Source organism: Opisthocomus hoazin, chromosome 5, assembly GCF_030867145.1.
Source record: "Opisthocomus hoazin isolate bOpiHoa1 chromosome 5, bOpiHoa1.hap1, whole genome shotgun sequence".
In the NCBI taxonomy this organism is placed as follows: domain Eukaryota; kingdom Metazoa; phylum Chordata; class Aves; order Opisthocomiformes; family Opisthocomidae; genus Opisthocomus; species Opisthocomus hoazin.
In genome coordinates, this window is record NC_134418.1 from 37,518,576 (window position 1) to 37,546,552 (window position 27,977).

Here is a 27,977-nt window from a genome sequence, read left to right on the forward strand (position 1 = left end):
CCAAAATAGGCTATAAAATACATTTATATAAGTTGATGTGGCTGTTTGGGCCTTTTTAAAAAACACTACATTATTTTCTTCTAAGTAGGTGATTTGTTGGTTTGGTTCTGTTCTTCCGTTAGCTGTGTTTTCTCTGTTAGTTCATCTGTCTGCTTTTTTCCCAGGCCACTAGAAAAAAGCATTCCCTACCAAATCCATTTCATTTAGGAAACCTCAAAAAGAACGTTTCAGAGAAAGATACAGAACTTGTTAATGCTATCAAGTAAGAAATTATTTTTTTCTTAAGTATTTCATTTTTAAGGCTGTACTTGGATCGGTTTTTGTGCACAGATCACAGATCCTGCATAACTTGATTCTAACCAGAACTTTGGTATGTCTAGGTAGGTGTACAAAGGACAAAGAAGCCGTGATCTTCCCAGTTTCCACTTCTCGCTTGTGACAGCGCAGTCTGCTCTGGTGTTTTGTTTGAGCTCTAAAGAAAGCTCTAACCTGCTCTCCCCCCACAGCTTTTATTTCTCCTTTCTTTTTTCTTGGTGAGAATTTTTGAGGACACAAGCGCAATACCTAACTAGTACCATAGGTGTTTTGGTGGTTTTTTGCTTTTTTTAAATTGAGTATTAACAGTCCAAATTAGCAGGATTTCCTTGGTGTAGAAATAGGCACCTTTTGAATGTCTATATCTATTTTTGTACTCTATTGTGGTTACCAGAAATATAATTCTGTCTTAAGAAACAAAAGTATATGTTATTTAACTGAAACATCTTTCAAAATTATTTTAATATTAAATGAATTCTTCTTTTTTTTTTAAGGTTGACATCTGGTCCTGAGAATACCCTCTTCCACTATCTATCTTTGGAAACAATGCAAGGAATCTTTATTACTCCAACTCACAAAGAAGTAGCACGGCTTGGTGGCACCATCCACCCTCAGTTAATTGAGAATTTCTATCGTTGCTGTCTTTCAATTCGTTCCGTTTTTCAGCAGTCCATGAGGAAAGAAGTATGGAAGCTTTGTTTTCTGTTTTTCTATTTACATTTTCAACTCAGTATTTCAAGATTGTTTTCACTTTGCTATTTAAATAGTTCACTAGCAGGTGTATTTGCATACGTGTAGTTGTTTTTAAAGCTCTGCATATTTTTAATGCTCTGGGCAGGTTCTTTCTCTGACCATCTAACAAAATATGCATGCAATTAAGGCTCTTTTTCCCACCAAAAATGCCCTCAATTAATACTCCGTGTCTCCAGTATAGTATTTTCTTACTCTGTTTCATATTAGGACGCTTGTTTGTAATTTAGCAAAAAGTTTCACACGCTGAGTTCAAGAACTGTAAGTAGCAAAAGAGGGAGTTTTAGCCATTTTGATGCTGTGAGGGGTTTCAGATTGGCAGCAAAAAGAAATTTAGGCCCTCTTTTTTTCACAGAAAATGTTCCATATGCGCAGCAACAGCGCAGTCTCCCCTCACTGTGCTGTCCGTGTCTGAACAGTGACCTAAGAGGGCCTCTGACGGTGAGAGGTGTGTTCATTAAGTCTCTTTGCTCTCTGTGCTGCCCAAGATTGCTTATACATTTGCCATCCACTAATGTCTGTAATCATTTGTTCACGTGGCTAGCAGTCTAAAAGACTGGCTGTAACGATCAATGCCTTTTAATTATGCTGCCAGCTCTCTTGGATTTTCGATTAGGTGGGATGCCAGAATAGGTAAGGCTTTTTCCCTTTACAAAAACCTTGCTCTAGACTTGGGCTGAAGCCTGATCCCAGCTGCCAGAGCTTTATGTGGGTACTTGGTATTTAGATTAGACTCAAAAATGGACAGATCTGATGTCAGCAACTGTACTGCTTTGTGTTTGATTAAAAATTTCTGTTTATTCCAAATGATCCATCTGTAGTAGGATGGTAGTAGTAACACAGGAATCTAAACAATAGGTACAAGAATCGATTTATGAGATACTCCATTCAGATCAGACATTTTGCGTTCAATGCATACTTTATTTTTCTAAAAGTCTGGTTTGTTAATTGCAAAGTTGATTTTATTGACATGAACCAAATTAGATAACATTTCATCTCTGCTAATTTTGTGACCTGTTTAGTCCTTTTGGAAAAGAGAAATAACTACTTACAAACCTAAGTGGAATACTGTCTATCGGTGGCATTTTTAGATTCTAAAGTGACAATACAACTGAATTAAATGAGAAATGCGAAATAACAGTACAAATTGAATGAACTCAGTTTGCAAATAGCAGTATAATTTTTCTTAAAGTTACCAGAGAAGTCACTTCTGGTTAGACCGATATGCCTTGTAAATCATTGAGGAATTTTTAAGTGTTAGAAAAATAGGTTAATTTAGTGGATTGTTCTGTCAACTTCATATGACACTGGGGTTTAGCTGAGTAGGACTTTGACAATGAGTCATGTATTTTGAGGACTTCTGTTTGGGAGATGTATAAACCCAAAAGCAAGCAGAGAGAATACACAAATGCTTCTTATCATCAAATTGCCTTTGGTTACAACTGTTAAATAGACAGTTTATGGTTCAAACAAAAAAAAAACCCTGAATAAATAAACCATTCGACCATTAGGTGTAGCTCATAAAAAGTGAAAAACTCACACTTAAAAGTGAAATCTTCTGGCTTGGATACAGCTACGTCAGCACATGTTTTTCTGGCTTCTTCAGACATGGGTACAGTAGGCAGCAGCTGGGTTCATTCTGCTCTGAAAATCAGAAATAATTGATGAACATGTGCTGCAGAACAAAGTTTCTCTTTCAGAAAAATTTGGGGTAGTTTTTGCATGTTGGCTCCAACAGTTAATGCTGAAATTAGCAGGTTGCATTATGGTATGAGGAAAATGTAAAAGAATGAACAGAAGTTTTCCTTGTTCATAGTGCATGACAAAAAAATTCAAATATAGAAATGTACTAATATATTGCTTATTCTTTGACATCAGCTAAATATTCTTATAGTTTAGGATTTAGAGAATTGCAGCAATAATGCAAAATTATTGTAAACTGATGAATAATTATTTCGCCTCACTTTTTGAGAACTGAAAAGTCACAATTTAACTTCTAAATATGTACAGAAATTTTGAATAAATTTTAAATTGAGCAAAAGTAAGCTCTGTAGTCTTAAATCCTAAAATATATGTCAATATGTAATAAGCACCCCTGGCCTAATTTTATGGATCATCGTAGTAGTCTTTTCTGGCTCTTAAATAAAATCAGAAGGAAGGAGGTTTTAATGCATATGAAAGTACAGACCCTCATAGTTCTATCAAATATCCTCTCTTAGTACATAACTTTTCTTGAGTATTCTCAGTATGAATAGTATAGTGTAAGATGTGCTAAAATATAAACAAATGTCAGCTTGGAAATCGCTTGATAATGACCCCATTTTTTTGGTGGGGAAGATTATTAGACTGACTTAACATATTCCTTAAGTCTTTTCCAGTAGCAGTATTAGCAAGAACAGGGTTTGAAACAATTTTACTTTCTAAGGAAAGATACAGTAAGGGTCAAGGCATCTATTGGGAAATTTCTTCCACTCTATGAACTAGTAGTAATTTAGAATATGCTTTATGAATTTAAGCCCAAGTATGTTTAGGGAAATTCAAAAGACATTTCCTCAGGCAAATATTAGCCGTTTTCTTTCTCAAATGCTAAGGTGCATTTCGCTTTTTCTTCTACCACTTTTGAGAAATTAAGACAGTTATGATGTTTTGACCATCTTTTCTTTTCTAGATCTTCAGCCCCCACATCTTCAGTATTGTAGGCAGACTGAAAGATGTGGTTTCTGCCTCTGCATACGGCAGACAGAAGTTCCCTGAGACTTTTTTTTCCAAGAAAACCTTTTCTTTCGCCTTTGAAGCAACTGATTGGAACAAAAGTTCCGTTGGCAGATCTAGAGATGCCCTGGCTTAACAACTCTCTTAAGACAGATTTGTTTCAAAGGGATTTCCACTTCTGTTTCCATAATTTCCTCATCCTGCAAATGTAAAAAACTTTTAAAGCTTGTTTGTTTCATTATTACGTAGACATTTACAAAAGCGTAATAAACTTCCTTTGACTGCAGTGGGAGAAGGCTTAAACTAGTGACAAACCCTTTCAAAATTTCTTCCGTGTTTATCTGCATGTCCATTCTGGTCTTTTTCCCCTCGCTTTTCTGGTGAAAGATACAGTGGCTTTATTGGACTCACAGGACTGTTGAGCACCAAGACAGAGCAAAGAGAGAAAAGCAGGTTTTGTGCATGCAGTTTGATCCTCACCAAATAGGTACCAGGAGTTCAGTTAGAAACAGCAGGAACTTTTGCAAGGTTTATTCAAAAGCTCTGTACAAAACATAGCCCTAAAAACTCAATGAAGCACAAAATTGTCTTTATTTTCTATACATTTATGCACTCGTACTGAGTAAGAGCAAGAAAACGCTCTGAGCGAAGTGCTTCAACTGTTCGTTTACAAAAAGAAATTCTTGCCTGGCCAAGCTTATTCAATAGACTTTTACTATCACAGTTCTTAATTAGGGAGGCACAGAGAGAAAGACGGACGAGAGCTTTAGCAGCTGTAACACACTTTTAAAGAAGCTGTATTATCTCAGTTGTCTTATTAGAGAAATAGTGCTCAGCTAGAAGGAAAAAAAGATGAAGCATGTGTCTACCTCCAAGTTGTGTAACAAGGGGAAAGCCTGTTGATGCCAAAGTAACTGTGGAGAAAAGATTCACGCAAGTTAGTTACATCTTCAAAGTCTGGATTTTAGCAGCAATATCATTCATCAGAGATTCCTGAAGAAATCACATAGTTATATTTGCTTGTGTTTATGTAAATATACTTCATTTTGTACTAACATTTCACCAACTGTTTTACAGAAAAAGAAAAAAGCAGGCGGTGGGATTCCAGAATTTAGTAAGGCAGCTGAGGACCTAGATCTGGTAACAGAACATGGAGTTTTGTTTGAGTGCTCTCCTGACAACTGGACTGATCAGAAGAAACCACCACCAACAATGAGTTACTGGGTTGTGGGGTGAGTTTAAAGGCAAATGAATGTGTTTCTCCCAAAGTTTTCCATTTTGAATATTCCGCTGTACTCTCCAAAAATAAATTTAACTGGAGCACATCACAGAAATACTTGAGCTGACTGACTCGGGTAGCTTTGATTTGGCATCTAGGAAGTTGCACTGGAGTGACGTTCCACCTGCTGTAAACCGAAGTGTGTTAACTCAGGTGAGCACCATGTCAGCACACTAACAGCACAGAGCTGGCACCCTTTGCAGTGCTGCACTGTGCTATGCAGACATGCTAAAGTGCTGTAATCATACTCTTAATACACTGCATTTTCTTTGTCCTCCTCATGCTCCTTCTGACCTCTCCGTTCCCTGCTTTGCAAGTAAATCCCACCTGCCTTGCCTCTCTGTGTAATGCTGATTCAGTGGAAGGAAGGAAGGTGAACAACTGTAGTTGTTGGTTGGTCGGTTTTTTTTCCATCAGGAAAATCAAATCAACCTACCAGTCTATCTGAGGTATTTTGGAAAGGGAGTTTTCTTTCATCAGTTTGCTTTCAAAGTTCTGCTGTTATCCCTGTAAATGGATTGTGATTTGTGTTGTTATTTAAACTCAATTTTAAGTGATTTTCTTAATGATGCATATAGTTATTGCTGCATAGCTAAGCCTTATTTGCATGACAAAACAGCATACTGCCCTAGGCATTAAATATTAAAAATAATAAATTTTTTTGAAGTAATTAAAATTAGGTGTAATGAGAAAGTAGTACGTATCATTTCTTCACAATTCGGAATGTATCAGATCTTGCAACTGTTGAAGTCCAGGCCAGTAAGCCCTATTCTGTAGCAACTACTTCTCATCTGTTATTCTTTCCTCAATCCACTATATTTTGTGCTGTCTGCATTTTAGCTGCAGGAAGTAGACAGTCATATTAGGAGGAATCAGTCAGCAGGATGTTTCCTCCTTTTCTACACTCATCTTCTGTATTTGGTATTTCTACTAGATAAATAGGAAGAAAAATGCAAACACTCAGTTAAATAGAAGCTATGCTTTCACCATATGAAAAACAAATTCGGTATAGGCAATGAGTGAAAGGAACGTAAATGATTATGCTTGATTAATTCCTTAAGTTATAATTTTTTTACTAGTTCAACTATTGCGCAAATAGGAAAGTCAGAAAACAGCAAAATACATTTCTGAATATGGCACGAGAACTTTTTTTCTGATACAGTGAGAGGAAATGTCATCCACACGTAATTATATTGGCCAGGAATAATAATGCAGAAATTCTCTAACAGAGCTTTTGTTCAACCTGTTTGCCTCCAAGTCAGGTGTTTAAAAACAGTTGTTTCCCACCATGAATGTACATAACTGCAGTTTGTGTGCTATCCTTGGGGTTGGAAAAATCAAAATCTTTAATTTAAAGGTTTAAAAAGGTTTACGCCGATATTGATATTTTTAAAAAATAATTTTTCAGTCTCTGCATTATCAAACAACGTGTTCAACCAGGGGCAGTCCATTTGTATTTCCAGAGCTATATGCTATGCTATAATGCTATACACAGTAGTTATGCACAGGTGTTAACAGGCTTTCCTATTTTAGCTCTTGCCCTAAAAGAGCTTATTAGATTGACATGTGGGAATGTACCTACCCAGATGTGTTAAGTTTAAAAATGAGTAAATGTGTGAATACTGGGGCTTGCTCCCAAGTACCTTGATTGCAGCCTGTAGCCTGGAAACTTGGATTCCTGCAAACACACCAGTACCGTACAAATAGATCCTGAAAACCGGAAGAATTTTTTCCATGCAGAGTCTTGAGAACGTTGAGCAGAGAATAACTCGATTTAAAAATCTCACGTATTGAAAGAAGTAAGATCATGCAGGAGAGCCACGGAAATTTGCAAGCTGTCTTACCCAGCAGTTGTTTTCAACTTCTTACTGAAACTTCAGCGTACAACCAGAACATATCAAACAGTTGAGGAGAAAAAGCTAACACCTGTGATAATTTTCTTTCTTCTTCTTTTTTTTTTTTTTTTCCAGGAGACTCATTCTACATCCCAAGCCTCAGGAGTGTTATGTCTGTTTTCATGACTCAGTCACAGAGGCTGCTGTTGAACTGGCCTTTAAACTGTCCTTCGGCTTGGCTACGTAGATGAGCTGCCTGAACATTCAGCCGTCCTGTGGGGTGTGGTCATCTCGTTAAAGTACTTCAGTATAAAAAGAAACGAACTCAGTTGTGGTCCCCACCCATGGCCTAACTTTTGAAATGCTTTTTAAACAAAAAATTCTACCTTGTGGTAATGACACAGGTAAAACTTCAGTGATGATTCTAATGATCTCACCAATTGAATACTTAAAAAGATTTCAGAGAACCAAAGTTCTTATTTTTATATACTGTTGAATTATTTATCCTGATCGTAACTTTTTTATATGAAAACATCACATAATTTGTACATTCACTGCTGTTCTGTGTATAATATGCAATGTAAAATGATAAGCTGATATCCTGAACGTACTCTGGCAATTAGTGATCGAGGGGAAAAAAAAATGTTTTCCAATTAATTAAAATTTTGTGCCTATAAGGGCATGAAAAATACTGAATGTTTTCAGTAACATTGTGTTAATCAAAACAGAAAGAAATCTTTTAGCCAGTTCATGGCACTTCACCACACAAAACTAATGGCTTATAATTTTTGCTATCAGGGTCTTCTGCACACTTGAGGACTATAGTGTGGTTGATGTTTTACTTGACTATGTGAGTTTTAAGTATAAATAATACCTATATTTGTTAAAAGGCAATTTTGAAGGCACAAAAGAAGATGGGGGGGCAGGGAGGTGATGGTTTTAAGACCTATGCATGGACCTGGCTTGTATTCATAATTTCATAATAAAAAAATGTTTATTTGGCTAAGACCAGTGAAATGTTATTCTATTTATTTTTACTTAGCATATTTTCTCTTCTGTTTATTTAAACAATATTTGTTTAGTTAGGTCTTCTACAATTTACAGCTGGATATTACAAAAAAAATTAAGGTACATCCGTATAAGGCAAGAGAAGGCAAGATGTTTGCAAAATCAGAATTCTTCTACAAAATGCAGCTTTCCTACAAATTGTTAAAATGTTTATAATCTACAGAACAGATGATCCTAAAGCTTTTTTAACTAAAGTTTAGTTTAAAATGTAAGATTTTCAGGGGTCTCTTTACCCAACAGCCAGCACATTTAGATCTGGTCATCTGCATAGCATTTCATCACGTTCCATGGCAACAGTGCATTTTTTTTTTCTGTCTGCTCTTTCCACTTGCTTTTTATGACTGCTTTTCATAAAATGCATGACTAAAGTTGCATTTTAAACAATGAGATCAAAAAGTTTATTTATTCATGAAAGTAAATTCAGTTCCATAGGCTCTCGTGATAAAATTTTTAGATCTTGTTTTCACTAGTAAATTACACTGTTTAGAGTAGTTCTAAAATGCTTATAACTGCCCACTCTCACAGAGTGATTCCCAGCTTGTCTTGAGTCACTCAACAGTTGCTTTAATTCCAAGCAGTAGAAGTGTTAGGCTTGAAGTTTAAGCATATGATTGAAGATTTTGTTAATCAGCCTTCTGCAGAATTTATGGTTCCTAGAAGATGAGAAATGGACAGTATTTTAGTTTGAGAATTACAAAACTGAGTTGTATCAATAGCACTTCAGATTTTTTTCCCATCTGTAAATCAAGTGATGTGAGATTTACTCTGTTTGAAAAATAAAAATGTAATAGTCCATGACATCTGGACAGCACCTTTTAAAAGTCTAAAATATGTGGGGTTTGAATACAAGATTTTGTTGTACTGGAAGAAGGAACATAGAAAAGCAAGCAGTCTCTGCTGCACTGCTTTTAGCAGATTTAACAGCTTTTACAGAACCTTTGTTAAGTGTCTATCTGTATGGAAAAGGGTAATTTTGCTGATGTTTGTCTCTTGTTTCAAACTTTTAAAGACTGGGCTATATGACTTGAATGCTCTAAAAAGAGGACAGCTAACTTTTATCTAGATGCTTACATGTAGTCAGACTAGGTTACTTGGCTGTCAGTGTAGTGGGTTAAACTCAGTTGACGCAGCTGAGTCAATGCAGAAGAAACAGTGTGAATATGTAGCTGTGTGTGGAGAAAAGAAGAACTGGAGGAGGGTGGGATTCCTTCAGTGCGCATCGGCCATTTAGACGGGCTTGCTCCTTCACATGAAATGGTACCGTAAACAGAATTAAGGGCATGCAAGTACCGCGTATGTATACTCAAAGCAGTGTAGTTCAGCCACAAAACACTGCAAAATTTGGACTTAGGGAGATTTTTATTGGTTACTTTGTTAGTCAGCTGAGCAGAGACTGTATTTTGCAGATTTTTAAGAACATGTTTAAAAAGAGCCCCAAAGGATGATAGGATTTCATTTGCTACAGAACACAGATTTTTATCAGGTATCTTTGACACAAATCTTGTAGCTTTGTAATTTTTAGGAAAATTACAGCTGTGAATCAGTGTGTAGAATTGATGCTGAAAGGAATAGATATGGAGAGGCTACCAGAGGAGTTAAAGAGGTAGTATTAAGGCTCAAAAGAAATTAATTTGTCTTTAAAACATTACTTACAAAAACTATTAGCGAAGCAATGTGGTGTACAACAAATCAGTGGAGTACCAGGGTTGAAATTACTAATGTCGAGGGAATGCAGGAAGCAAAAGTTAGCATTTAAAAACATCAACAATTAAAACATTTTGACTGAACAAATACAGTGTTTTATGCCTTCATTAGTCATAAATTCAGGAGATGTAGGGGAGGTAAAGCAATCAAAAAAAAAAAAAAATGCTATCAGCAATCTAGAAGGAATTGGTACTTCTGACCTGCAATGGAATGGGTATAAATAACATGACTAAAATTCACTTACTTGTCATATATAATGTTTATTAACTCATAATTCAATGTGATCAAAAACTACCCTTTGTTACCTGGGGTTTTACTCTCTCATTCCTGGTCAGGGGAGAGGGGCCTGTTCCCACCGCTGCCAGAAGCTTCTGGAAAGATCCAGCGGCCTCCGGGAAGCTTGTTGCCGGCAGCTGGGCAGGGCGGCCCTCCCTGAAGGGATCAGTGCAGGAGAAGCAAATGGCGCCATTGCTGGGCCTGGCCACCCCTTGCCGCAGTCGAGGATAGAGGCAGCTCAGCTCCTGGGTACCCTGACACCATCAGCTTGTGACTTTTGAGGAAAAAGGAGCCATTTAGGTGCCTGCCAGCCACGTGCTTTTCGGGAAGAAGGGGACATGGCAGGGGGAGGCCGGGGCGGGGCCGTGCACCATGGCAGCCCCACAAGGCAAGGCCGTCTACGACCCCATCTCCTTCAGGAAGGACCTGCTGGCCGGCGGCATGGCAGCCGCCATCTCCAAGATGGTGGTGGCGCCCATTGAGGGGGTGAAGCTGCTGCTGCAGGTGCAGGCTTCGTTCAAGCAGATCCGGGCGGACCAGCAGTACAGAGGCATGGTGGACTGCTTCGTGCACATCCCCAGGGAGCAAGGTAGGGACTCTGGGCCGCTCCCTGTCCCCACACCTTGCCCTCTCTCTCCCAAGCACTGTAAAAACAAAAGCTGCTAGAAACACCTTTGAAGCGACAGCAATGGGGCATCCGTTGTGGGCCACGGGCATTCACAGCATGGGTACTGGCGAGGGGGGCACTGCGGGGTATGTCCTTGTAGGATTTTTTTTTTGTTTATTTAGTAGTGGCAAAATCACGCTCGATGGTATTTGTGGACAGCATAAAATACTTTTAAAGTTTTCCTTCTGATAGTTTTACAGAAGCAGCATTTATTTGGCATCCTCATGTTAGCGTATAGGAAAGCATGATCAAAGTAAGGAATGAAAACACAGTTTTGAGTTTTCTTTGTCTTGAAGGACTCTCTGCCTTCACCCACAGTAACACAATAAAACTAAGAAGTCTGAATGCAGAGCATGGCTGCGCAGTACAGCGATGACTTTGTTGTGACTGCTTAGCAAATTCTAACATGGCAAGCCACTCCAATGTCCTCATATACCTTTTTTTTCTCATAATCCATGTAAGATTTGCTCCTGCACTAGCTCTTCGGGTCCCTTTAGCTTCTTACGCATTTATCTTTGTGTCCAAAGGGATCTTTTCTTTAATTTTGAAGAAGAATATAATTAGAAAAGCACTACCAAGTTTCCGATACCTGTATAAACCGTTCATCATTGCTTTAATATGGAGTGGGAGCACCCCCTATGGAAGAGAAAATGCATAGGCAGGCTACTTCAGGAAAACTTTCTACACAGTTCTGTGAAACACTCTCCCATGCTGCAGTTTCCAGACTGCAGTTTACACAGGTATCCCTAGTCTTAGAAACGTATGGCGTAAGGAAGTTGAAAATCTTACCTATTTCTCAGTATTATTGATGTTTCACCTGCAGTTTTAGATTTGGTTGTGCTAACACCGAATGCATACATCTGTTGGTGTCAGAATAAATCCAGATTTCCAATACCAAATGCCTGAAAAATAAAGGACCTGACAAGGAATATTTTTGGTCTTTGTTATAGCTCATACCAAAGTAGAAACAATAGAATGAATATTGTATAATACACAAAGTGTAGTATAAACTTTGGAAATGTTCTTTTAAAGATCCATATCTTTCTCCGTAGGATATTTCAGCTTTTGGCGTGGCAATTTGGCAAACGTTATACGGTATTTCCCAACACAAGCTCTAAACTATGCTTTTAAGGACAAATACAAACAGATTTTCATGTCCAAAGGGGATCAAGAAAAACAGGTAAATAATCTCTAGCATATTAGTTCTGTTTAATAAACAAACGAGATCTGTTCAAGATCTGTGCAATTCTTTCTCTCAGCATGGTTGGTAATTTAGTGGTGGTATATTGATAAGATTTTGTAATGAGCGTATTTTGTAACAAGAGGAACAGTGAGCACAGCTAACTGTATAGCTTATTGTTGAAAGTAATGAAATATGGGTTTTGATCTTTAATGATTAATAACGTTGTGAGTTGCACATAAATAACTGCTTGTAACCACAGCTAGAATTTTCAAAAATTTTGTTCAGGACATGTAATTATTTTGGAGTTAACCGATGCAAGTATAAGATGGATATTAAAAATCTTGGACTCAGACACCTATGTTTCTTGGCTTTGTCAAAAACCCCAATTACATTCTCACAGTTAAGATGGCATAAACCTGTACTCTCATCTCAAAAATCTTCACTCATGTGAAATTACAGCTGCTTGTATTCTAATATGTGAAGTTCTCGGCTTGTGTCCCTCAAGCAGGAGTCTCTCATTTCAATTTTTTTCACATTATTTTCTCAATAATCTTTAGTATGTGTCAGAGAAAACCTAGTAAAGTGCATATTACTGCTGTAGAAAAGTAATGCTTCACTTCTTACTACATGTGAAGCTAGAAACAGACCCATGAACAGTTAAAGCATTTTATGAATTTAGTTTTGTACAATGCGCCAGAAAAGGAACAGGTTTATGTTATAGCTTAGAAAGGCAATTAAGCTTTTGGGCTACGGTGCCTTACCTTGCAGTTCTGTGTACCTGGGAAAAGTCACTTAACTTGGATGGATTCTTGAAAGGCACAGAGGTCTACATCAGTGGAATTAATTACAAGAACTCTTGGTCTTGGAATGTGAAATGTTGATATTGACATTTGACAAATTATATAAAATTAATTCATATCAGCAGAACAAAAAATAAGTTCTTCGTATCTAATTTGTTTAATGTGAATATAGCTGGAAAATCTGCTTTACTTGCGTCTGTCTCAGGTTATCTGTTTTAGGATTTATTTGATTAGGTTTTGATAATTTAAACAAAAAATCAATGTTCTGTGCTTTCTCTTGTTGACAGTTTTTTACTGCAGTGCCAGAAACTTTTCTTGCCACAGGCTTTTCTGGTGGTGCTGACCAGGAGGAATGCTGTCAGTCATTAAAGTTTGATTAATCTCCTTGTATTGCATGCAAATTCTTAAGCAGTCCTTTTTCAATTACAGTCATTTTGTATGTAAAGAGTTTAAGGTTGCTGTTTTCTTTCTTTTCTTACAGTGGAAAAAGTAAAACATGCATGATGTAAATAACAGTGTTTATAGTTCTTCAAATCTGCTTTCCGTCTCCTAGAAGTGTTTCCAGATGGATTACATGTGTCTGAGCTTGTGACTCAAATTTTAGAAACATTCCACAAATAGCACTCAAGATTAATTTCTTTAGAAGTATAGTATTTAGCAAAGTAGCATATAATTGTTGAAGCTCAGAGTCTTTGGCTGCTTTCTTGCATGTTTTGTGCAGGATAGGAAATGGGGAAAACAATATAGTTACATGCATTATTTTTTGCTTAGCTGGATTATCTTTCAAAAAAAATAAGAATTACTAAAACCTTTAGATTGCAAAGTGCAGAGAAACTTCTGTTAAAGAAGACAGGCTATATCTACGTGCCAGACACTTGGTATCGAAGGCAATACTGGCACAGCAACAGTTTATGCAGCAACATGAGCTAGGGCAGGTCGCAAAGCCTTACTTATTACAACTAATAAAATACTAGGGCAGTTGAGCTCTGCTGGACTCCATCCTACTGCGGCTCCAGTGTTGCTGGTACTGAACCAGCAAATAAGAAGTGATTTTTGGGTACATCTACATGGTCTGCATTCATTATACAAGATGTACCTGTGATGCCATTGAAGTCAACTGAGCTATGTCAGATATCGCCACCTAAAAACGTTATGCAAAATGTTTCTTCTACTGTGATTAGCTTTTTCTTGTTTGGTAAACGATATGGGCTACAGTGAAAGTGAGTACATTGATTTTTATGTTTCCCTGTTCCCCCATCGTGGAGAGTTGATGCACAATTGTTTTGTCGGGAGATCCACAGACCAATTGTTATGGAGGACTGGGTGATTATAGACGAGAAAGATGTTATCTGCTATCTGGGTCACAAAAGCACCATATAATTCAGAAGTTGAAAAAGAAAATAGCTTATAAATATTTTTTAATGAATGTAAGAATAGACAGGGAATCTTTACAAGTGGAAATTTTTAAATACCCCAGTATATGTCTTACTCTGCGACTGGCATACTTCTTCATTATTTTGTAAATAATACAATGTTTTTAGATAGATCTTACTTTTCGTACTTTAAAGTTTCATTTACTATCTACAACAAAGGTCAGTATTATAGTATTGTAATACTGAGTTTTCATAACTACATAGAGCAATTTTTGTGTTTCAGTTCTGGAAATGGTTTTTGGCAAACCTAGCTTCTGGTGGAGCAGCAGGAGCAACATCCCTGTGTGTAGTGTACCCATTAGACTTCGCATGAACTTGTTTAGCTGCTGATACTGGGAAAGGCAGCAAAATCTCTTCAACAGCACTTCCAGTTTTATTTGATGTGCCTCAGGTTGTTTATATTTACTTCATTTTAGAGGTAGACCAATATGCAGCAGTATTAGAATTCTGTTACTTAAAAATTTACCATTGCAGAGTTACAAACCTAAAAGTATTAAGAAATGTAGGATCCTTATTGAAAAGGAGAGGATGAAGGTGAGTGAAAGAGGATTATCTGGAAACAGTGCTGTAGCGTAGCTCTCAAAGTTTTGGGTTATTTTTAAGTTCTGTTTGGCAAAGTTTAACTGAATTTTGCCAACTTTAAACTCTTCTAGTTTCTGGCATTCAATTTTTGCAAACCTATGGTTTTACGGGGTGTCATTTAAAGAGCTAATGACCATCCTTGTTCTATATCAAGAATACCAACTGAAGATTTTCAATAAAGATTTTGGGTAGTATATGTCTCTAGATGTATGTTTCATTCATTCAAATAGATAAAATTAATTTCCTGAAAACAGTGTCTGGAAGGCTTTGTGGCAGAGAGGAAGGAATCTCTGCTTTCTGTATTGTTGTTGGCTTTCCTGATTTGCCTGTAATGGGACAAGTTAACGCAAGTTACTGTCTGTGCTGTGCAGGGTTGTCCCAGGAATTAGCAGCGTGATTTTAACTGTTGCTTTCTGTGCCCTGTACTTGGGCCCAATGAGTATTTTCATGACACCTTCAGTATAAGAAGGTGTACGGTTTGAAGTTCTTCTTTCAAAGATCAGTTTATTCCTTGTCATGTTTTCACCTGAATCCTAAGAGCTTGGGTGTAGTTACCTGTGGAATGTGGAAAGAGATGAAGAATCTACAGATCTAAAAAGTGAATTTTTTTAACTTTGTCACAGCTTGTGTCTAGTGTTCCACTGTAGGGAAAAGCTCAAACAAGTAACACTTCTTAATAAATTTGATTAAGAAGGGGGGAGTGAAAGCATGGTCTTACGTAGGACAAATTCTTTCCAGAAAGAGTAAAAGAATTCCTACAAAAGCATTCTGCTGAATGAGGACAAAATTGGAATGGTAGTTATTTGACCTGAAAGTGTTTCAGCAACTGGATACCACTATGTGTTTGATCAAGCTGTCTTCATCCATCCATGTGTCTCAATTTCTGCTTTATGCTTCCTTCATAACTGGAGGAAACACTGATCTACTATGTTTTTCATATCATTTTGATAGTTAAATGTTTGACATGCCGAGTAGATTGTGCTAAGGAGAAGGACTTGTGTAAAGCATAACAACGTGCATAAATTTCTTTTATATTAGGTGCTGCTGAGCGACAGTTCCAGGGACTTGGTGACTGTATTGTTAAAATTGCAAAGACGGATGGACTTCCTGGCCTGTACCAGGGTTTTGGTGTTTCAGTACAGGGAATCATTGTATACCGAGCCTCCTATTTTAGATGTTATGACACCATAAAGGTAGCTTTTACAAACAAAAATGCACACATTTTAAATCTTTATCATATTTTAAATATTTATTATGACCTAATGAGGGTGTTAGTTACAGCTTTGTCTTTACATTTATTTGTGCTCAACAGAGTATATTACTGAAGAGCCAAGTTATTTTTCAGTAGGATTGACAACAGAAATTACCAAAATTATAGTTGGTATCTGCTGGATTTGGCATACATTTTACAGAATTTGTACAGGCTTCCATTTCTGTTTTATTTTGCAGGGATTATTGCCAAATCCAAAACAAACTCCATTCATTCTTTCCTTTTTCATTGCTCAAGTTGTGACTACATTCTCAGGAATGCTGTCTGACCCTTTTGACACTGTCATGAGACGCATGATGATGCAGGTAGGGTCTAGCTTGCAAACCTTTTCTAAAAATTACTTACTAGATTTTTGAAGTTTGACGTGCAAACTGAAGCACGGTATAGCCTTAAAACAGGCAGGACTCTATTCAGAAAAAACAGTGGAGACATCTCCAGAAAGACAAGAAGAAAAACTACTAAAAGTATTGTGGCAGCCTGCTAAAAATTGACAGCTTGGTGAGAGCTTTTAGTAGAAAAACAGGATCTGTTTCATTTTACTTTCTCAGAAGCCAGAGATTTGGAGTAAGACAGGTTTGTGGGTAGAATAATATCCTTTATTAGCCCAGCTAATGCAGTTAGAAAAATAGTCTTTGTGGCATACAGCTGTTGTTCAGGTGTGATGTAGAATCGGTAATCTTCAAAGCTCAGTACAAGCGGAGAAGTATTTCTCAGCATGTGATGGGCATGATAACATATTATTAGCAATTAATGTTGGATCTTGTTGCTAGCTATAAGGTAATTTCACTAGGTAATTCAGTAGCATTTGAAGTACATTTAATAATACAGATTCTTGCTATGAAGATCATCCTCAAACATGAGATAAAAAACCCACAAAAATGCTCTTGAAAAGTCAGGCCCTCATTCCCTGCATCCCTGAGGAAGTTTGGCCATCTGATAATAGAAAGGAGTTGTTAACTCCAAAGAAGTGTCCCTGCATTTTGTTTCAAGCGTATCTTCTTTTCTGTCGGTATTCCAGAAAGTCAAAAGAAAATCAGAATAAATGTTGGCATTGAAATTGCTTGGGTGCTTTCAAAAATTCCCAGGGGATACTGAGATTCTTACATAATCCCTGCATACCTCTGGTAATCTGTGCTAAATAACAGAAACCTTAAAGCTTACAGTGGACAAACATCATTAGCATTACTGACTTGTTCCTTTCAGACTAAATATGATTTCACTGTCTTCAGATTCTGCCTTATCTGCTTAATCAGCAGTAGGCCTACAGTTAATGCTGTCTTTATTTGAAAGTACTGTGTTTCTTCAGGCCTTACCAAAGAATTGTCTGTATTTCTAATTTACCACTAGGATAGAGAATAGTATCAAGATTACTAAAAACGTAAATTATAATCCCATGAAATAAGATAATGGACTTACTAGAACAAAAGATGAGAATGAGAGGACGTATATATGTTGTGGATGTATAAATACATTTCGTGTGGTGTCTGTGTTTCATCCATGTAGTTCTGAAGCTTCAGGTGCAAATAAAGCTGATTAGTATGATTTTTATCAACTTCTTATCATGATGCTTATTCTGATCGAAGAGGAAGCCCTGTATTAAATATAGCTCCTTTTATTTCTTCAGTTAAAAGTATATTTGCCAGATGGGATAACTTTCTGAAGTAATGAGCACAATAGAGTTACTGCTTTCAGTAGTTTTGATTTCTGTAAGCTAAGAAGTAATAACCGTTACCAAATACCCCTGCATTTGCATATCTTCATGTCGATTCAAAACAAGATATTTTTAATGCTTTTTAGCTATGTTACTATGCTTATATTGATGTATGTGAATATTTACCATAGACATATTTCCTGCATTTATTATGCTCAAGAACTCTACACTCGTACAGAATCACAGAATCACAGAATGGTAGGGGTTGGAAGGGACCTCTGTGGGTCATCTAGTCCAACCCTCCTGCCGAAGCAGGGTCACCTACAGTAGGTTGTAGAGGACAACCTTGATTCCTAGCAGAAGATGTAACAAAATGTTAACACTGTCTTCATCAGAAAATTCAAATGTCACTTTATTAGCTGCAGAGTATATCACAAAGGCCTAAAGAAGGCAAGATGACCTTTCTGCCATTATAGAGTCTAGAACCTTGCCTTGGTATTTCAGATGGATTTGATTTAAGATGTAGCTAATTTAAGTCAAATCTTCAAGTGAGTAAAAAAAAAATAAATCCTAGTGTTGTCTTTCCAGTAGAATTTCACATAAAGATAGGGATTTTGGATCTCTCAAAAAAAAAGTATAATTGTTTTTTGCTAGCAAAGACAAAAACCAGTGTCAGTTCCTAATACAGTCCTCAGATCCTGAAGAGACTGCAGTTCCAAACCAGAAATTGTCAGGCAGTTCACCAAGCGCATCTACACCAAACCGCTTCATGAGAGCTGTGGTGTTACTCAGAGTATCCGAGAGGTTTGCTGTCGTCGTTATGCCGAGTTCCACAGTGGGCGAGAGTATTTCCCAAGTGCTTTGCTGTGCCGAGAGTGGCTACGCAATGTTCCTCTGGGCTGTTTCTACTCCGCTGTTGAAATTTTCAAAACATAAAGCAGTTGGCATGATTGTCAGTCATACTGCACTTGGAAAAAGCTGAAGGCAGGGCTGCTGACTTCTACAGAAACGTATGTGTGCATGTGAGCATTCACTGCTTGCCATCCTTCATTTCCTTGCCCCATAAGCACTTGAAGCAAGTTTTAATGAACAGGGTGCTGAGGTCTCTAACTAACAAATCTTCCTTTTTGCTTTGTTTTTGTTTGTCGAGCAAATTAATGCTCAGAAACAAGGTAGGCTAGGTGAAAACTGGACCACGCTCCTTCTTAGCCTTCCTTTGTGTTTACATTATCATGCTAGTCAAGACCTTAACATTCTTTAGACTCTTCTTGGAAAATAGATAGATGCTGGATGGACTCTACTGATTGCTAATGAACTGAAGTCTACTTGGTATAAAAATATTTCTGTGGTACTAAAGAAGGAAAAAAATGAGCTGTGGAAGTTTTCATAGCACTGGAACAATTCAGAGCACCCTTAGGACTGCAGTGACCTCATTTAATTCCTAAGCCTTCTACTTGCCCAGCAAAGCTTAAAAGAAGCATCAGAAGAAGGATCACAGCCTTTCTAAATTTAGCTATTGGAACCAGCTAACAGAGCATTACATCAGATAAATATTTCTTAGTTAAAAAGATCACTCCCTTGCAGTCAGCAAAACATTAGGAGAAGTTCCTTAGTGGTGTTTACTAAGGACAGACAAATTTTGCTCGACATCTAAGTTTCTTTCTCGGTGCAGTGCAGTAATGATTTGTCCTTACTATTTGTGTGCAGAGTGGGGAGACTGAACGCCAATATAAAGGAACCGTTGACTGCTTTAAGAAAATATACCAGCAAGAGGGGCTTAATGCTTTCTTCCGTGGAGCATTCTCCAACATCCTTCATGGAACAGGAGGAGCCTTAGTGCTAGTCCTTTATGAAAAAATTAAGGAAATTTTTAATCTCGATGTTTCAGAGAGTTCAGGGTCTGATTAAAACAGTGAGTGAACATCTATTTTGCTTGTACAGTATTCATGATAGAATTCTCATTTGCATACCATATTTTTAGTTTAAATGTTACATGAACAATACTTTTAATATATTATTTGGATGTTTTTGTGACTAAGCATGTGCTAAATAAAATAATTTGTTTTCAGGGAACTGAAGAGTACTGTTTTCATTTAATTCAGGAAATGAATCCAAGAAAATACTTGCCTCGTTTAAAATTCTCGATGTTTCCATTTCAGTCGTACTAAATGTCACATATCTTGAATTTTGAATTACAGCATGTGCTTGAGTATATTTTGATAACATAGCAGTTTCCTTGGCCTGTCAGCAGAGCCCATTTGCGAGTATGTGTACGTATCAGCCTGCTATGGCTTCTGCATGAACCAGAGTAAAAAGAGAACCTGCTTCCAGCCTGTTGATGTGTTTTCATGGTATTTCAAAGCACAAGTCAGGACAGCAAAGGAGTTTACATTTGTGGGATTTTTTTAAATTGGTATTAAGAAATACAGCAACTCACTATTCTCTCCGTCCCATCCCTCAAACAACATTTAGAAGACTGTAGTGTGGCTGGCAGCACTTTAAGTCAAAACACAGCCCAAAAATGCAGAGACCTAGGCACCTAAAGACTTAAAACAGTTAATACCTTATTTCTCGAGGAAATTTAAAGTAGCTGAGGATTCTTCTCAGTATTGAGGATAAATCTTGCAGTGTACATAAATGAGGAGACTTTATTTTTATTTCTGAGGTAATAATTTTCAATAGGGAAAGGAAAAAGAAAACAAGGCCTGTGGAATATATTGATAACTTAAGGACTCAAGAAAACATTTAGGAGGCCTTTACTTAAATGTTTGGTTTCAAAGAAATTAAGGCTAGCAACGTTCCTCACATTTCTAGCCAAACATTAAGTTTCACACAAAACCTTTAGCTCCTTGAGTTAGTACAAACATTTTTTTAGCTGCTAAAAAATCAAATGCGATCCACAGGCCAAGACTTGGAAAGACTCAGTTGGCACCAGTTCGCAGATTGCGACAGTGACAGCGGATGACTGGGGGTGTGTGCTCAGGCAAGCTGTGGCTAATCAGACCTGAGTGAATTTTGTTCCTGCTCGCAGCCTGGGCAATCGCTATGACACCAAGGCACGCAAACAAGACTTTCATGAAATACTGTTAAGAGTTTGGCCTGTCCTGTTTGTGATCTCACCTCCAACTCTTACTCATCTCCAGCAGTCTTACTCTTGACAAAGCAAATAAAAAGTCTGCTGGCACTTTTCTTGTCGCCGTCATGAATGTCTCCACACCTCTGCACTCCCGACTGCAGCTTGAAACTCGCTGGCGTGGCTGCCAGAAACAACACCGCAGGGGCAGCGCCGAGCTGCGGGCGGGCGGATCGGCCCCGCTGAGACGCGAGGCGTGCCACCACCCCTCCGCCGACGGCTTGTCCGCCCTGCTCCGAGGTGGCCCAGCGTCTTTGGGCCGGGCTTAGCAACGCTGCACAGCTACACGAGAGCATTTGCCTGTCACCTCTGGGCCGGCGGTTTCTGGTCGATCAGCCCCGGGCGGGGCTGCGGCGGCGGGATGCCGCAATACCTCGACTCACAGAGCAGGGGTTTTGTAACGGGGACCGAAGCGGCAGGGCGGGAGCCCGGCCTGGGGTTCGCCCCAGCGCTGTCGGCAGCCGCTGGGACGGTACCCCATGTGTCTTGCCAATCCCAGCACTGGCAAGCAACGAGGAGTGGTTAATTGCTCGTACTAACGAACAGCGGTGGCGTTGCAAACGACTCTTGAACAGCGCTTAGCTCCTCCTTCTGGAGGCTCCAGAGGGCAATGGCGGCCGCAGTAGGCCCACGCTGGCTGCGGAGCAGACCGCTGGAGCACCAACCAACGGGGAGCGCACCGCAACTCGCCTGGCGGCTTGGCGCTCGCTTCCAGCCGAACGAAACCGCGCGGCGCAGCGCCACGCGCCCCGTCCGAACGGCGCCACGCTGCCGCCCGACAGCGAGGCGTCGCTTCTAGCGGCAGACACGCATTCCGCAGCCCGCACGCGCGCTCTGCAGAGCGTTCGCTCCGACGGCGGCAGAGGCGCTCGCGCCTCGAGGCATCCTTCTCCCAGGAAAGAAAAACGTCAAAGACGAGGGCGCTCTTGAGGGCCCTGCGGCTCCTTTAAGGGGGCGGGGGCGTGGCCCGCCGCAGCGCTGACGTCGGGGCGAGGGGCGTGGCTCTGGACAGCGCCTTCCCCCTCCCTTTCCAGATCTTTCTCGAACGCGCGCCGGTCGCAGCCCGTGCGGCCCGAGCCCTTCCGGAAAGTGCCGAAGCCGGGGTCGGCGCCCGGCGGGCTCCCCGCCGGCCGGCACAGCGCGCCTGCGCACAGGAAGGCAACTGCCGGTTGGTGGCCGGCGCTCCGCAGTGGGGGAGAGGCGGGCGAGGAGCCGGGTCGCAGCAGCCCAGGCGGTCGGTGCTACCGTAGTCACAGGCCGCCGGGAAGCGGGAAGCGCCGGGCGCAGCCATGTCGGTCGTTGGCATTGACCTCGGCTTCCTCAACTGCTACATCGGCGTCGCGCGGAGCGGCGGTATCGAGACGATCGCCAACGAGTACAGCGACCGCTGCACCCCGTGAGTACCGGCGCTCCCAGGCCGCTCGGCCCCCTCCCGGCGCTCTTCCCCCTCGCCGCCGCTCCGGCGGGCCCAGCCGCCCTACCCTCTGCTTCCCCCCCCCGCCCCGGCCGGCGTGCCGGCTTTCCTGAGGCGGCCGGGCGCTGCGGGGCGGTTGGAGTCGCGTGTGTCCCCGCGGGGCCTTGTCCTCCCCGCGGCCCGTGGGCGCTCCCGGCGCCGGTCGCTTCTCCAGAGCAGGGGAGCGGGGTTCCGGCGCCGGGGCCCTGTCAGCGGCCGAGGCCTGGCGGTGGTTGAGGAGCCCCGTTCCCGGTAGCACGCTGGGGCGAGGGCCTGTGCGGGAGACGCTCGCTTCCACACCCCGCCCCCCCCCCCCCCGGCTTTTGACTCCTCCGTGCCCTTGAGATACGGCGGCGCGCGGGATGTGCCGCGCGGCTCCTGAGGCACAACGGACATTTTCTTCTTTTTTTTCCCTGCCCTTGTACCACTTTCGTTTCGCGTAGCGAAGGTCTGGGTGAAGTGGATGTGTTTCCCTAACTCTGCGAGGGTTGCTGGGGCTGGAGGCGGTTTCACCATCAGTTTTGCGATGGGGAGGTGGTGAGGCTGGGGGGGGGGGGGGAGGTTGATTCACCAGGGAAGTGGCGCGAGGAGTTCCCTCTCCTTAAACCTGTCCTTACTTGCACCGCGCTGCATCTGCTGCCCGCGCAACACCCAGGTCTTGCAAGAAAGGGGGGGGGGGCAGTGGGCAACGTCTATGATGATGGGGTACGCAGGAGGAGGTGGAGATTTTCCTCTTGTGTTTCTGTGGGAGACGTCTTGGATCTTTAGAGCTTCGTCTGTGCATAATTTTCAAGGAGCGTTCAGGAATTCGCGTAATGCTCATAAAAATCGTGTTTTCGGTGGTGCTCCCTTTTGTAAAGGGAATTTGTAGCTAACAGCAGAAAGCTGTTTCTGCCGTGTGAGCCTATAGTAACTTTAGAGTCGCTGTCTTTTTGATCTCGGAGAAATGTAGGTTTTATTTTGCTTTCTAAAAAGTTTTTTAAAAGTACAAAGAAGCTGAGGGCTAAAATGCTTTCTGTCTGTGTTAATGGTAATTCTCTTTAAAATCTTTTTTACTACTTGGAAAAATACACTTCTTGCATTAACTCTCAAGACGGCATTATCTTAGTGCACATTTTATGAGAACTGGGATTCTGGGACCTTTCAGATTCTGTGCAAGGAACCCCCTGAAATCGTTGCCCACAGAATCCGCAGGCACAGACAGTTTCCTTCCCCCTTGTGATGAAGAGCACTTGCAGTTCTTAGCTATTCTTGGAGTGCGTTCTTTGCAGGTAGGCTTCACATAGGTTTCCCTGCATTTAGTATTTTTCACATTGATGTCTGAATAACTACTTTGAAGACGTTTGCAAAGTGATTGTGAAAGGGGTTTAAAGCACGGTTAGCAAGGTAGCATCTGGAGTGCGCAGATACTTGAAGGCAGTAGTTACCTCAAAGTGACGTTTTTCCTGTTTTTTTCCTTCTCTTTCTCCAAAATGTAATACAGGAGAACATGAGAAACATCCTTTCTAATGCTATTGTCTTGAGGCAAACCAAAAAAGTAGAAGGAAATACAGCAGGTTTATTACTGTTACGAAGTTTATCATAGTAACTAAACCTTACTTCAAACAGGGTTTGAGCGATGTAGACAGATCTAACTCTTAAATCACTGAAACTTTGCTGCTTATTCCACATAGCAATACAGTAAGTGAACTGTTTGTTTATATGTTTCTGTAGAGGTTCTTACCTCATTTAGGTACTTAAAGTTAGCTGATAGTTAATACTAGTTGGATATGTCCCGAATACTAGGGACTTAGTCCCAGAAATACAAAGTGTTAATGTTTGTTGTGTCTGTGTAGCACAGTATGAAAATACTTGATCTAGCTCTGGACAAGTTAGTGCAGTATGTTATTATTAAGCCGTGTAAAGATACTGGGTTAGGTCCTCAAGATAGGGCAGTCCTGCCTGTGCTCTGCAGGGCTAATTGCTCTTTCTGGACAAGGCTAATTAGTGCAGCCAACTTACAGTTTGGGAGCTGGTTCAAATATCTGTGCAGTACTGCTGTGAACAGTACAGTGTTGGTGTAAGCATACTTGAGTGCTACAGACAAAAGCAGTGTAAGATGGAAGATACGAATTCGCAGTATTTAATACATCGCTCAAGTCATGAATCCAGTGTTCCAATTGTTAACATTCAGGTGATCCTTTATTAATATTGTTTGCATAAAACCTACATCCTCTAGTCTGAGGCATAGGATAGTTAGCATTTTTAAAGTGTGTATCAATCTTCTAAGCTTTAGCACAAGTATTTTAGAAAGAAAGGAAAAAGATTCTGCCATTAAGCCATCCATTCCAGAACTTGCACTTTTTAAGGCTTTTGGCCTTGGCATCCTCTTTGAATTTTAACTGATGCTTGGCTTTTTCCGAACTGGGAACCCCAGCAAGTCTGTTGTAAGTGTTCCTAGCGCGCCGGGCATGTTAAACTCATGGCAAATGGCCCTGTCAGGTGCCGTCCCTCACTGCTGTGGTTTTGTGGAAAAACGGTTGATTGTTGATAGCTCATAATTTTTTAGTAGCTTTTTTCCAGACCGTGTGTAATTAGTGTAATCACAAACTATAGTTACAATGATGAGGTAGCATCTTCTTTAAAACAGTGCTTGGAGTGGATTGAAATGTCCTTCTGGTGAAGACAGTTACTACCTTTAGAAAAGTCTACTGCACTGTTCAGAAGCTTGCTTCAAGGCAGGCCGAGGGTAGTGGTGGGGGAGGCAGTTCAGTTGTCACACTTGTGTCCTTATGGTAGATGTGCTTCCTAAAGGGCTGTCTTGGATGCAACTGAAGTGTTTGGAGCCAAAGAGAGCGCATTTCATTCTTTGACATCTCTGCTTCCCGGCCAAGGGAGGGAGAAACCATCCATCCGCTTGTGCTGGAGCTGAGTAACTGGAAAAACCATGGCAGGGACTCTGGTGGGCTACATAGCTTCTAACGTGAGGCTTCATCGCCTATTCACGGGTATTTGCAAGTAGTGCTGTGTGTCAACAGGGTCAAATTCCTACCCTGAAAAGGTGTGACACAATAGTATTAGCATGTTATTATCCATAAAATAAATGTCTTGTAAATCATTTGCACCTTTTCTGAATTGCTCTGTTATCTGACTTTTTTAAATTATTGCAAAGTATAATTTGGAACTGTAGTGTTAAGCGACATTAAAAACTGTAAAAGCCATTTATGAAACCTGAACTACATCCTTGAAAATGTAGGGCAATGCATTGTCTGTTTGCAGCAGTTAAATGAGGAGAAGGTGTAGTGTGGCATTACGGCAGAAGTTGTTGCTAGATAAAACTATCAAATTACATACGGTGCCCTCATTGTAGTGATGATGGAGAGGAGGCAGAAAGCAAACTGCTATAGTGACCTTTATGCATTCATTAAACAATTAAATTTGAACCGTATGAAATCTGGGTTGTATCTGTTATTTACTACTGAGTGGTTTTAGCCAGATGGGTTCCATTTTGGGGAAGGAGTTCTGTTTCAAATCTCTAAAGCAAAGGTGTGGTGATAGTAACTGCCAGGAAAAAATAAAAGTTTCCAAAGGCACTAGAGAGGTGGCCAGATGGTGGCTGGGGACCTGAGGCAGCCTTCACTAGAGCCAGAGGTGAGGCTGATAGGGGTGCCCAGTGGTGCCCTGAGAAGAAGCAAGCTGGTGGGAGCCATGGGCTGCTCTGGAGCTTCCCAAGCCCTTGGTGGTGGTAAGCATGAATGTGGTACTGTCAGGCTTCAGGGTTGTTGCGTCAAGAAAACCTGTCTGGTAAAGTTCAGGTTTTTAAATTAAATGCCACAGGCTGCTCTGGTTATAAGCTCTGACCCCAAAGTAATTACTAATTCCTTACCTTCATGATAAAAGCTTACGCATTCTACAGATCTTAAGGAATTCCTTAAATGCAATTATGATGAAAACAATTGTGGTTGCTTGCAGTTTCTAAACTAATTTGCAAATAACAAAACAACCAGAATTCCACTGCAAGTTCTGGTCCTTTGTGCAATAATGCTGTTAAATACTACATCCGTATTCTGCTACTTCAATTTTTGTGGGTGTTTAAAAGCATCATGGAAATATTTTATGATATTTTCTTTTAAAGCTGAATTTGGTTTTTTTTCTGGTTTTACTTAAAGCTGACTTTCTTTTTTTCTCTGTTTTTACTTAGAGCATGTATATCTTTAGGATCCAAGACTCGGGCCATTGGGAATGCAGCAAAGAGCCAGGTAAATGGATCACAAACTCTCATATTGCTTGCCTGACTTGTCTCCTGTTGAACTGTGGGAAGAAAAGTAATGAAAAAATTTTATATTCTTCTGTTGTAGATTTTCTACAGTAAGTGTACATTTTGCAGTAACAGTTACTGCTTCAACAGTATGTTCCTTGTATTAAAAATGAAACAATATTTCTGCATTGTTGTGCCACTCAGAGTAATAAATGGGAAGAAACAGAAAACCTTGTTTCTTTCCCAATAAATTTTTTTTTTCTTACTTAAGACACAAAGAATAGAGTTCATCGTTAAATCTCCACTGGGAGTGGGGAGGAGTACTGCGCTTATGTTTTAGAAAAATTGAAACTGAAGTTGAACAATAAAAGTTTGGAATAGGTGCTGGTTGTTGCTTATAATGTGAAATGAATGTGTCTTAGTAATTTACTGTCTCAATTTGGAACTTTGAACAGAAGTAGAATTTCGCTAATCCTCTGTAAATTCAGTTGCAACCTAGGAAAACTTCATTTGGAAGGAAAGTACATAACAATTCGTAGTAACCAACGTTAATCTACAAATTCAAAACAGATTGGGTCTTATCCTCCTTGTTTGCATCTATGCATCATGTTAGCATCCTGAGGACTTCCTTCCCCTCGGTGTAGAATGTAGGTAACTGGAAATTTGCCGGGTGGATGTAAAGGTAGTAGAGCCCAACTGGTAGTGCCAGGAGCCGTTAGTATCTGCGGAGGCTGTATCACTTTCATTCTGAGAAACTTTACCCTTTTTATCTTAGCTCAACCCCTGAACGTTGCTGGTGAGAAGGTGTCCTGTCAGTTCACTTCCCAGCTATGAAGTTTGCTATTTGGACCAGTGAACTAGAGTAGTTTATCAAGATTACCCTGGAGTAATTTCTTTTAATAGTTTAAATACTGCGTTTGTTGGGATTTGTTTGTTCTGGTCCTTTCTTTACTTAGAAGTCTGTCCTTGAAGTAGTTAGGTGGAAACACTGATGAGAGAATAGGTGTGAGGAGGCTTTATGTCCAGATGGGATCTGAATTAGAGGAGAACTTTAAAGGAAGTGAAATGTGTTCATTTGAAGCTTTGTTTAAGGTTAATGTAGGTAATAACTTCATTGGTTCCAGCAGACAGCCATTGCAACAATATGTAGTACAATCTCAGATACTGCGTACTGTATCAGAAAGTTCCTCTAAAAGAAAAGGTACATTGAAAATTGATGGCAGCAAGCTAATGGATATTAAAGAGGGAAGTAAATTTGAATTTTTTAAATGGAGACCGTAGATTAAAAACCAGATGCTTCTTTCTCTGTCCCCCACACCACCCTTTGCTTTCCAGTAAATATGTGGGGCTTGATACAGGTCTTCAGTATGTGTGTTAAGGCCAGCATAACAAAAGTTCCTTTCTGGATCGTCTTCTATAGTGTGTGTCATGGGTAACTGAAAACAAAATATCTTTTCCACAGATTGTCACAAATGTAAAAAATACATTACATGGCTTCAAAAAACTGCATGGAAGAGCATTTGAAGACCCTTACATACAGGCTGAAAGGGCCAAACTTCCCTATGAACTTCAGAAGATGCCGAATGGCTCTGTAGGAGTAAAGGTGAGTTACGGCTTCGTGTGGTGTAG

At 40.2% G+C, this 27,977-nt stretch overlaps 3 protein-coding genes across 5 annotated transcripts in view; all 3 read left to right on the forward strand.

Moving 5' to 3' along the window:
• The window catches only part of INTU (inturned planar cell polarity protein), a 57,856-nt gene extending 49,997 nt beyond the window's left edge, over positions 1 to 7,859 (forward strand). For all 3 annotated transcript variants that reach the window (XM_075420950.1, XM_075420948.1, XM_075420951.1), the window contains exons 13-16: positions 165 to 262; positions 810 to 999; positions 4,855 to 5,009; positions 7,027 to 7,859. In XM_075420950.1, coding sequence (XP_075277065.1) covers positions 165 to 262; positions 810 to 999; positions 4,855 to 5,009; positions 7,027 to 7,138 — 555 coding nt within the window. In that variant the 3' untranslated portion in view covers positions 7,139 to 7,859. The remainder of the gene's footprint in view (positions 1 to 164; positions 263 to 809; positions 1,000 to 4,854; positions 5,010 to 7,026) is intronic.
• A 2,452-nt stretch (positions 7,860 to 10,311) lies between these two features.
• On the forward strand, positions 10,312 to 19,433 carry SLC25A31 (solute carrier family 25 member 31). The gene is given in 6 exon segments (XM_009945753.2): positions 10,312 to 10,528; positions 11,659 to 11,786; positions 14,246 to 14,363; positions 15,643 to 15,797; positions 16,054 to 16,179; positions 19,233 to 19,433. Coding segments are annotated over 6 exon segments (945 nt in total).
• Positions 19,434 to 21,693: 2,260 nt separating this feature from the next.
• Positions 21,694 to 27,977, forward strand: part of HSPA4L (heat shock protein family A (Hsp70) member 4 like) — a 28,070-nt gene continuing 21,786 nt past the window's right edge. Inside the window, exons 1-3 of the mRNA XM_075420952.1 lie at positions 21,694 to 22,054; positions 26,292 to 26,349; positions 27,811 to 27,951. Of these exons, the coding sequence (XP_075277067.1) occupies positions 21,948 to 22,054; positions 26,292 to 26,349; positions 27,811 to 27,951 (306 nt within the window). The 5' untranslated portion in view covers positions 21,694 to 21,947. The remainder of the gene's footprint in view (positions 22,055 to 26,291; positions 26,350 to 27,810; positions 27,952 to 27,977) is intronic.